Below are 11,863 nucleotides of genomic sequence, written 5' to 3'. Positions count from 1 at the left end.
CATTTCCATCCCACCCCCAGCACCTCCGCACTGCTCTCCCACCCCTGTGTGCCTCTGGAGGGACCATCAGTCTCCACATAAGTGGGGCAGCTGCAGCAGCGCAGACAGCACGCTTGTTTTCCCCTTGGATCAAAACAGCATCAAATGGGGCACTTCAGAGAGCTCAGAAGCCTAGCTGGCGCATATGCTGTTCTGCAGGAGCCTTTGATTATCCTGCAGATATTTTTAGAGCCCCTTGTAAATGAGCTGTGGCTCCATCCATGTGGAACAGCTCTGCAAGAAGCAGCCTCTGGTCCCCTGTGCCCGCTGCTCTGTGTCACCGCAGAGCCTGCCCCAGCCCTCTGATTTGAACACCTCAAGGGCTTAAATCCACTGGTGTGACTGATGTGCTTGGCTGTCCATGTTGCCCTCCTTCCTCAGGAGAGGCAGACAGGGAAGACAGCCCCAGGAAGCACTGCAAACCCCTCTGCTATACCTGCAAGCCCTCAGCATCACACCACAAGTCCTGTTTTCCAGGAACACATTGGGGTTATTTTGCTAAATCAAGTTGTAAGTGCCAGCTGCTGATCAACAGCCATCTCCAAGGACCACGTCCAGGACACCAGCAGAGCTGAGGAGGAGCACACCAGGCTTTAGTGCTATGACAACCATCACAGAGGAGTGTTTCAATTTCCTTTTCACTCATATTGACATGAGAATCGGTGGTCCTAAGAATGAAGGACACTTTTAGCCCTACATCTGATACCTTTGTGCAAGCTTCCATTCCTGCCACCAGCTCAGATCATGCACTTTGCTTGAAGAGATCTTGCATTAAGTCCTTGATTTGAAGTTATCAGCAAGGAAGCTGGTCGCTGCCAACCCAGTTGGCCAAGTGTCCACAGCACAAACCACTTCAGCAATGCATTTCACACACTGCCCTGACTCCTCACACATGGCTGAGCTGCTCAAAGTGAAGCATTGCCCTGCTTTGTGTGCTGCCGATTGACTAGCAAAGGCAAAACCCCAGAGATGAGGTTTTCACCAGCCCAGCAAACCTGGAGCCCATCAATTGGAGTCCTGACAAGCGCCAAGATTTTGCTCACTGCTCAGGAATTTTAAACCACTTCAGTTAAAGCTGCCAGATAATGGCAAGTTGTTTGTAATACTTGGACTGCTCGATGACTTTGAGGAAGTCACTAAAAGCAACTTTTTGTATTGGATCACTGAATTTGGGTTCTTTTCACTTGAGTCTGGGAATAGCCTCTCGCTTCCAGCCCCTGGGGCTACTGTCCGTGGTTAAAACTGGGGGGAATGCACTCTGAAATCGAAGCTTCTACACAGCCCATCACCTGCAGGGTCTGATGCATCCACACACACACTTTCCCCAGGACCAGAGCCGTCTAAACACAAATCTCCATCAAGGCCAGAATTTCCACCCAAATTTGCTTTCCTTTGGGAGGACCAGCAAGCTGCATAGCACTGGCACCTTGCAACCAGTGGCTACAGCTGGGCATCAGGTTAAAGTCCAAGACTATGAGCATGCATATGACAGTAAAGCCTAAAAGGGGGAGCAAACCCCTTTTTATGCATTAAACGTTTGCTAGAGGGCTAAACTGCTTGCCCACTTCATGTAACACTGGCTTATCTGCTGGTATCCATCCATTCCCGGGTATCCATGCCCAGGATCAACTGGATTAACTGAGATCCTTCCAGACCCAGTTAAATTAAAGAGCCAGTCCTGTTTACGAGAGCTTTCACCTCTATGTACTGAAGCTCAGCAATACCATCAGCATCAGCACTTGCAGTACACAGTGCATATACAGGATCCATGCAGTCGGCTGCACAGCCTGCTCCTGTGTTTCCTGGTCCCCCCCAAGACACATTTAGAGCTGAGTAAGCAATTGTTTTCCTGCCTATGTTCCTCTCTATCTGCAGCTGGGACCCTTTGCAATGTCCTCCCTGCCTGCACTGCCCTGCAAACCCAAACTGAGCCCAAAAGGAGCCAATGATGTCCTCAGCTTTTCAGTGTTTGGTCAGGAAACACAACTCACAGCCCAGTGCTAAACCATGGACACTTCAACATAAGAGGTTGCCTCTGACACTCATGCAGATTTAGGAGATACAAGAACCTCCACGTATAAGATGACTCTTATTTCATTGAACTATTTTAAATGTCACACCTTTAGTTAATCCATCATGAACCCAGCCTCAACCAAAACTTTCATGTCAAAAATAAGAATCCAAAGTTAAACCAGCCCTTTCTTTTAAGGGTAGAAAAAGTCCAACTTCCCCAGGCTTTGGAGCATGTAGAGCTCAGGAGAAGACTCTCCATCCTTCAAATGTCAATGTATGTTACAAGCACAGCCCACCACAGCAAAGCCAATGATACCACCACTGCACCCAGCTAGAAAGGGCAAGGGCACCCACTCCACATCCCTACCCATAACCCTTGCTCTGGGAAAACATTAACCTCCAAGCACAGTGTAAAGAATGAGCAACTCAACGTGATAAATTTAAATGTTTTTTTATTAACAAACATTTTACATTACAAGGATAATATGACAAAAGGAAGGTTCTCGTGTACATACTATGATATATCAACATAGCTCTATTCGTATCCAGTGTCCTAGGTCCTTTCACACAGGTACTATAAAGCATAGTCTGTAAAGTAATAACATTTTAATGTTCTCCAAAAGAGTGATATTAACATATTAATACATATGTAATAATAGACGTCTAGATATTTTTCTCTCATTTCATGTGTGTGTGTGTGTGGTGGGTGGGTGAGAGATCGTTTGAAACAGTTCAGCAGGGCTGTGCTTGGATGTGGATATGGAGAGGTTCGAGACAAAACCTCCTGTTTTCTGGAAGTAGAAAATGCCTTTTTTGCCAACAGTCGGGTGAGTTTATGAGGATGCCATTGACTGGCAGAAAACTCCGTAGCCCTCCTATAGCATTCGGGACATTACAGCATATGAGACATGGTTCCCTCACAAGGCCCAGCGAGCTTATTCGACATGAGGTGCAGTGCAAGGGGAGCCCCCCGCCGGGCTGAGCCTCCATGAGTGTCAGTGGCATCCGAAGGAGAGGGCTGGGAGCGAGGAAAACCATCGCTGAGGTTCATGAGGAGCCGGGGGGCTCCCCATCGGCGCTGCATGGCCGGGATGGGGAGCTGCCGGCAGGCGGGTTGCGGTGAGGTGGATTACCAGTTGTGTGGAGGAGAGAGGCCGGAGAGAGGGCACTGAGGTGTGTGGTAGGGCTTGGGGGGAGCTTGCACAGCTCAATGCGATACCAGTGTAATGAGTTGTTCCATTCGGCAAGGTGGAATTACAACCCATCCTCCTTCCAGCAATTAAAACCATTGGAGAGGAGTGCAGTGGTTGGGTGGACCTGCAAAGCCAAACCTCCATGCCTCCCCTTCAATGCTTGTGAGGAAGCAGCATGGTGATGCCAGCCCGGTCAGAGGCACCTCTTGGGTTGTCTCAAGCACCAGCCAAGGACTGCACCCTGCAGCAGGGACAGTGTCCTAACAGTGGCTGTGTGAAGGGAAGGATGGAAGGATGAGGCTGCTGTCCATCCCGCAGGCATGGGCACTAAGGGAATGCTGATCCAGTGCCTGGATCCATCCCCAGTCCCAGCACAGAAACGCCTGTCACGCAAGACCAGGTAGGGCAAGCGGGGTGCACCCTTCAGTGCTTTAGCCTGGCAAGGTCAGCACGCCATGTGTTGGAGCCCAAAGGCCACACATGCCACTGACCACATCTTCTGCTCAATCACATCCTTCCCTTTCCTTCAAAAAAGCCACCCGGTCCCCCATCCAGGCAGGATGCTCACTGATGAGGAGCATCCATGAAGCCTGACAGAGTGGAGCAGCTCCTGCAGCAGAGCAGCGGCCAGCCTGGCCCAACAGAGCTGCACCATGGGGCTTGTACACTCCCATCCTTACTGCTCTGAGCTCGCGGTCCCTTCTTATCCGTGCTACTCCAGCTCCAAACACATCCCTGCCACCTCCGACCGCGCAGCAGCGGCCCTCCCTCTACTCAGGAATGCCTTTGCTTTCCTGCTGCCTTTATCCCAGTGCCATGGCTGTGTCACTGATTGATGCCCATGAGTGAAGCCATGCTCCCACTCAGCCTGCCAGCACCGGGTCTCCCCAAGGAACACTGGGCACAACAGCAGAAAGCCCCATTCTCATGGCACCAGTTGCCAACCGTGTCCGTGCAGAGAGAGAAAAGTGCATATGAAGGCAGGATATGTATCTGTGCAAGCGTGAACACACAGGACCTCTGCCAGAGGCCCACTCGGGAGAAGACAAGGACACTCGAGCAATTTCCCCCCACCAAGACATTCCCCTATTACACAAACCTTATTTAGCACTTGGCTAACATGCCAGCAAGGACACCCCTTGCCCTAACCACAGCAAAGCCCCTCTCCGTAGAGTGCTATACACCTAAACGTAGGCCTCAGTGTATGGCTAAAACTATCCCAAAGTCCAAAGTCTTCAGTGTTACGTGCCTTGTGCCAGAACACAGGGCCAGCCTTACACAAGGGTGGTTGAGTCTATCTCTATATTATATCTTTATATCTATCGAAAACATAGAAATATATAAATATATAGGACTTTATTTATAGATATATAAGCATGTGATTTTAATCTTTTTTTGTACTGTGTGTATATGTACTGGGATGTGCGTATATACAATATATAGACCATATGCATATGTACTGTATACATACACTAGCTTACATGCACACACATCATACGTGTCTCCAAGGGAGACAGGAATTGCATAGGCATTACTGCATTGAATACAATGGCTGGGGGAGCAACGTACCATTTCTCTGCTTTTAAGACCTCTTTCGACAGGGCTCAGAGGGCAATCTGCAAAAGCAGAGGCTGTTGATGCTTATTTGCAAGCCGGCTGTCTAGGTTGTCTTACCCACTGGTCAAACAAACAGCAATCCTCATGACATAAGAAAGAAAGGGGACCCTGAAAGACCCCAAGGGCGACCTGGTTGAGTTTGTGCTGTGAGAAAGAGATGGACTGAGCCTGAATCACGTCTGAGGAGTTTTATCAGCAAAAGCACAGCAGCACAGGAGGGACATCGCCGCAGTCAGATGAGACCCAAGGCAGGCAACACATCAGGACCCTGCCCACCACGTCCCCTTGCAAGCCCCTGTGGCTCCCGTGTGCTTTTGCTGATATGGGAAGAGCTTTGGTCTCTTGTGAGGATTATCCCTGCTGAGTTCAGCCTCGTGGCCAGAGGGACCCCTGCGGCCACAGGCGAGCCCTGCAGAAGGACATGTCTGGATGTGCTTCACGGATTCCTGCTTCACAGCAGGGTGAAAGAGGCAAGAGCCTGAGCAAAGAGTGGGGAGGGGAGATTGGCAACAGAAAAGCCCATGGGCTAGAAACACAAACCCAAGGGTCTGGAGAAGTGTGCATTATTCACAGTCCAATGCCATAGCGAAGACGCAGGGAGGGGGGGAGAACATAAAGAGCTCATCTGAGAAAAACTAAACCCTTGTCTCTGTGCAGCTGGAGCAGTTCAAGAAGCAACACGTTCAAAGCAACCTCCTCTCACTCACTCAGCACAGCAGGAAAGGCATCGATTTAACCCAATGCATGATCTCCAAGCCAAAGAGATGGGCCCTGGGGATTGCAAACATGGCACAGAGCTGAACCTGCTCCCAGGAAAGGCTGTGCAGACAGGGACTGGGAAGCCAGGGGCACTTTGTATTGGTATTCCTCCCTATCTTGCTCGTGCCGGCAGTCACGTTTCCATCCACAGCCTATCCATGGGAGTAACAGCTACAGATCAGAGATAGGCAGGGAAAGCTAGAGGGAAAGCTTGCAAAGCACCTGCATTTGTCTAGGACAAAAGCCGGGAATTGTTTGTGTTGGGGGAGCTGGGCTGGCTGTTCCAACACGTTTTCCCCATCCCTGACCTTTCTCATCGCAGGTATCCACAACATCCCGTGGCAGGGAATCATGCTTCCTACCGACACCCCTCACTGATGCACACAAAGCCATTTGCAAATGAAACAAGCACTTTCCCTTTGCCAGCTGACTGCCTGGAGGAAAAACCACCACTGGTGCACATTCCGCTCTGCCATGAAGAATAAGAGCAGCCAGTGAGAGATGTTACTGATGATGAGATTTGCAAATGAAGCAAAGGAGTGACAAATCAGAGGAATCATTCCTGAACAAGCCTCTGGCAGCTCTCACTTGCCGACAAGGCAAGGCACCACTTACTCCCCAGTGGCAAAAGCAGAGAGGCTCAGAGCAGTTGTAAACGGGCCTCTCGGGTGGCTCAGCACAAGCCCTGGGGAGCACTCCTGTCTGCAAAGGAGTCTGGACACACAAGTGTCCCTTCCCTACACGCAGGCCAGGCACTTGGGTGCACCTCTGGGACAGAGCCACGTGCTCACAAGTTTTCACTGCTGCAAACAGCATCACAGAACAACCGGGTTGGAAAAGACCTTTAAAATCATCAAGTCCAACTGTTCCCCAGCACTGCCAAGGCCACCACTAACCCATGTCACCGAGGGCCTCATCTACGTGGTTTGTGAACACTTTCAGGGACGGTGACTCCAGCACTGCCCTGGGCAGCCTGTTCCAATGCCTGAGCACCCTTTGGGAAAGGAATTGTTCCTAATATCCAATCTAAACTTCCTCTGGCACAGCAAGGCAGGTGATTACTTTCCCCCCACAAAGAGCTATGGAGTTGAAGAAAGGAAAGAGAAAAGGAAAGAAAAAGGGAGGAGGGAAACTGTATTTACAGCCTCTTTGAAAGCCAACACAGCCTGCATCAAATATCTTTGCTATTTGTTTCTTCTGCTGCTGTGTGCACGCTCGACAAGGAAGACTCTCCCCTACCTGCCTATTCCCCTCCGGTGCATCAATTCACTTCTAGTTTCCAGCATCTACATTCACCTTGCCCAACTCCAGGTCAGAGACTAATGGAGCAGCAATTCCATCTTTCTTTTCTTTTTACATGTCCAAAACGTTAGCTAAGGAGGGAACCTGCCACCTCCCCAGCAAGGAGCAGCTCTGAGAGCTTTGTGGCAGCACCCTGAGCAGAGCTGAAGCACCTTGTGTGAAGAGATCCCTATTTTACCATCAGGCAAACAACAGCCCAAGTCTGCCCAGCTGCAGAGGGTTTAAGTTTTACTCCTCTAGATGAATGGGTCGATTTGATCACATCATTTGTAGGGAAGGAAATGCAAACACCACCATATTATTTTGCTTGCTAGGTGTTGCATATCGATGCCCCTGCTCCGCAATGGTGCGATGCCCTGACCTAGCTCCCGACGTTGCCATCTGAGGTAAGGCAGAGGGGACAGGGAGTAAGTGCTACGGAAGGTATGTGGGGTCTGCTCTACACCCCTTGGACCATCTGGCCCCATTTTACAGCAAAAGAGGCAGAGTCAGGACACAAAGATCGGCCACCACTAGTGCTTCGGGCAGGCTCAGTCCCATAGGGATAGAGGGGAAACGCTTCCAAAGCTCTGACCAACACCAGTCTAGCTGTTCCCATGGGATCTGAAAGCTGAGCCAGTCCACAGTGGCTTGGCCACATGCCTCTGCCCAATGCTGGCTGTGTGGTTTTGCTGGGGGCGAAGGGGTTTAGCAGGAGGTGAGCAAGACCTAGGTAGAAGTGCGTGTTTTCCCGGGGAAGACAGTGCGTGAACCCTGGCAGTGAAAGTGACTCCGAGAGAGATCGGTTCCAAACATGCTACATCTCCATTGAAAACAAACAAAAAAGTTTAAAAAATAAAATAATATTTTATATATATATATTTATATAAATGAAAAGCTATCAACTAGCAGCAACGGTTCTAGAGATATCTTAGCACCAAGACCAAGGGCAGGGGGGTAACAGGAGAAAGGAAAGGTTCAGTGTTGCTGATACCACCATCATGTTTCCAAACAACACAGCTTGGCACAAAGCTCATCCCTCTGGGGAGTGAGAACATGTCAGGCACCTTCTGGACAACATGTTCTCACCCCCACGATGATCTGGTCAGGTTGGTGCTGTCCATGCCACATCAGCAGGGCAAGGCACTAGCATCTGTGGAGTTTTTGCACCTTTTTGTTTGCGTGGGGTTGGTTTTTTTGGTTAATTTTTCTCTTTTTTTTCTTTTTTTTTTTTTTTGCTTTTCTAACCTGAAGTGATATTGTGTGAATACCTGGAGCTCGTTTACTGTAAAAGAATAAAACAAAGAAGAACCCCAAGCCCACAGAACAATCTCTATGTGATGGAAGGTGCAAGTCCCCCATTCACATTTCAGCTGGGCTCCGCATCCCTTCAAGAAAGGAAGAAGTATTTCACAGGAAGAAGGAGAGCAACCCCTTCTTCCTGCTGTCATCAGTCTGCTGTGCTGTGGAACATGTTACCTTGGTCACAAGAGAATACGTGAACCTTTGTAGAACATCATCACATGAATATAATCCAAGATAATCTTGCATTGATAGCTCCTGCCACCAAACCGCAGCAGGTTTTTCTTTCAGTCATTCCAAACGAAAACAAAAGGAAACAGAACAAAACCCCCCACAACAATCTAGGATTATAAAGACATAGTATAAATAATGTAAATTAGAATATAATTTTTTAAGCCTTTGAATCTCAAAGCCCATGGATGGCTCTTGACTCATTGGCTGTCTAGCTTCCACAGCAGCCCTGGTTTTTGAATGAATAGTTGAATATATATATATATTTATCTCCTACAATATAAAAATATAAATGCAAAAAATTTCCCCCTGCCTTCTCTATTTTGCTATTTTATAGTCTGCACATGACATCATGTTATAATATATGCATGATAGACTGGTACTACTGTAATCATAAAAGGAGCTGAAAGCCAAGTATTACTCTACAGCCCAAAAGTAAGGAGAACTGAGAAAGAGGCATCACAGTTTTGTTGCTAAATCAGAAGAAAAACCCAAAATCACATCCCCAGCCTCTCCCTCCTGCCAGTAATCTCTATGAGTGAAGACATCTCCCACTCAGCCAAGAGAACTGGATGGAGCTGGAGAACTGGAGACAACAGAAACGCACGGGATGCTCTGTCAGAAATCAGAACAAAAGGTTGTCAACAAAAGGCTCAAATGGCTCAATAACTGGACTGAACAACGGAAAGAGAGGCAGAGATTAAAACTGAGGAGGAAAAAAAAAACCCAACAACCAACCAACCAACCAACCCCAAAACAAAACAACAAAAAAAAACCCAATCCAACAACAACACACATACAAAAGAAACCGCCGGGAGGATGAGGCTGACAAAGACCCGTTGTCTAGCTTATAGTGAGTTAGGTTTGAACATGTAGAGTATGGCCCCAGCACATGCTTCTAAAGAATGAAATGTTGCCACCTACACTGCAGCTGCCATGGTTGGAGACACCAGTAAAAGTCTAAACGTTGTCTTATTCTTTAAAACTCTGCTTAGCTTCTATCAGACGCACATCGTCTTAACTTTTAAACTTTCAGTGTGGGTTTCTCCTTAATATAGATAATATATATATACTTTATATAATATATCAAAGTTTAGAGTATAGATTAAAAAAATTATTCAACAGCTTTCTGATCTGAGGCATTCCTTCCTAAATATCGGGGTAAAACTCAGAGCCGTGGTCCATGCTCTGCAACATCGGCTTCTGATCAAGGGACGACATCCTGCTCAGCATTTCAGCTGACAGAGCGTAGCTATTGCCCGACTTCTCCTCGAACCAACTATCTAGTGCCCTTTTGCAATCAAAGTTGGCAATGGGCGGCCCGTTAACAGCAATGGTCAGAAGATCACTGAGCTGCTCCAGCGTGAGCCGGGACCGGTTGTTTTTGCGCACTCTCTGCAGGGCAGCGCGCCCCTTCTCACAGCAGGCCGATGAGGTGGGAAGGACTTTGAGGATCTGAACTATTTTATTGAGGAGGGGGAATCTCTGTTTGTATTTACAAATGTGACTGAGCAAGTCTTTAAAACCGTTTTTGGTATAATAATCCACCTTGAGTTCTCGCCACTCCATCAACAGACTCCCGCGGGTGTCCATCCCCTCTCTGCAAACCTCTCTGGAAAAGGATGGGACCGTCTCCAAGTGCTCAAATATCTGTACCATATCCTCCTTCCCATAGCTCATGAGCTCATCAGTGCTTCTGGGCCAAGCTGCAAGGTCAAATACCTGACAGGCCTTCACAAATGTCCGGCTACGGGAATCAAACCTCTGGGCTAGGATCACCTGGGTCTTCTGGCAGATCTTTTCTCGGATCGACTGGAATTTGGCTTCAGCCACTCGTAGGTTTTTCACAGCAATGCCATTAAAGCTTTCACGGAAGTTTTCCTCAAACTCCTGCAAGTACTCCCCGGGCGAGTCTGCAAGCCGGCTGATCTCCTGGATGGCCTCCTCTATCTTATCATCCACCTGCGACACAAGAAGGTATTCCCCTTGGAAGATGTAGGCGAGACGTGAAAGCACAGCAATCACATCCAGCAGGAAGTAGATGAGTTTAATCGACTGGTAGTCCATCAGAAACTGCAGGAGGGCCAAGGCAATGGCAGAAGCGTCCGCCCTTTGGGTCTGGCCGCTGACATCTTTGAGATGGGCCACAACCTCAAGGTAATCCTTGATGAGAGCGTTGAGCACGTTCTGCTCCCCGATGATCCACTTCACTGCTCGAATGTCCCCCAAGAACTCGGTCTCCTCACACAGAGTGGCTGCAGTGACCCTCAACTCGCACATGAGTCGGGGAGAGTAACGATAGAAACTGAGCAGCTGCTTTAAGTTGTTTTCTAGCTCCTCCAGGCACGGCAGTTCCTTCCCACTGATTGCATCCAAAATTTCCAAGTGTGGCCTATGTACCATAAAGGGGAGACAGAGAAGCCAGGGCAAGGTCTTTCTGATTGTCATGAACAAGTTGGCTCTCAGGCTGGCGGTAACGTTAGCACCATCAACTCCCAAACCAATAGTTGGCTTCTCATCCTGCAGTCGTATTCCCAGGCTGGAAAAAGCCCTGTCTAATGCTTGGAGGTAACTGTCTGTTGTAGAAAAGCCCAGTTCCTGAAGAGACAGGAATTCTGTTGCCGGAGGCCCATCACTGCTTGTGTACTGCACATAAACCGCCACGGTGTCTGCAAGCAGGTCATCACTCTGCCCATCCAGGATGATGCTGAGGAAGGGGGACTGTCGGATGCGTTCAACCAGGTCCTCTCGAAGAGCCCGGGCGATGTGGTGGATTAAGATCTGGCAGTCTCCCTCGTTCATGTATTGATCCACCACCTTAAGCTCACACTTCCTCAGCAGTTCTGCCAGAGGCCGAAAGTCATAGTAGGGCCTGCCCTCCAGGGCCAAGTGGTAGGCTGTATTGAAGAGCAGGGTCATGTTCCGGCACATCTCTTCTGTCTTCTCCGGGTGCATCCTGAGCTTGTAAAGCTGCAGGCACTTCTTGTGGAGGTTGCTCTGGCTGTGAAGCTTTATTGTGTGTATCTTGAACTGCTTTGAGCCAATGATGAAGGCTGAAGTCCGAGAGGATTGCACTGTGTACTGCCTGCAGACGTGGCACCACATTTCATTCAGTGTCGGGGAGTACCGCAGAAACCAGAACTTTTTAAGCCACTCTTGCTTGAACCGCCGTATCCTCCGGCCTGTCGCAGAAGACATCTTGGAAGGCTCATCTGTAGCAGCAATCATGTCATTGGAAACGGATTCATCAGCAGAATCTACCTCTTGGTCATCGTCCTCCATGATGGTGGGAACAGAGATGATGCTTTCTGAAGCTGTAACAAGAACAGAAACAAACAGAAAAGGTATTTAGAAAGTTGCTGAGCTAGAGAAGCATCCTGCTGGTGGCAGTAGAGCATTGCCTGATGAGGTGGCCACAACCTGCCCTC

The 11,863-nt window shown here is 48.8% G+C and overlaps 1 protein-coding gene across 3 annotated transcripts in view; it reads right to left on the bottom strand.

Annotated features, from left to right (window-relative positions):
• Positions 1-7,749: 7,749 nt before the first annotated feature.
• Positions 7,750-11,863, bottom strand: part of PRDM11 (PR/SET domain 11) — a 49,534-nt gene continuing 45,420 nt past the window's right edge. For all 3 annotated transcript variants that reach the window (XM_030484066.1, XM_030484067.1, XM_030484068.1), the window contains one exon: positions 7,750-11,749. In XM_030484066.1, coding sequence (XP_030339926.1) covers positions 9,585-11,749 — 2,165 coding nt within the window. In that variant the 3' untranslated portion in view covers positions 7,750-9,584. The remainder of the gene's footprint in view (positions 11,750-11,863) is intronic.

Source organism: Strigops habroptila, chromosome 4 (assembly GCF_004027225.2).
Source record: "Strigops habroptila isolate Jane chromosome 4, bStrHab1.2.pri, whole genome shotgun sequence".
Taxonomy (NCBI): Eukaryota; Metazoa; Chordata; class Aves; order Psittaciformes; family Psittacidae; genus Strigops; species Strigops habroptila.
The sequence above is the reverse complement of the archived record's forward strand: the minus strand, read 5'-3'. Positions and strand labels throughout refer to the sequence as shown.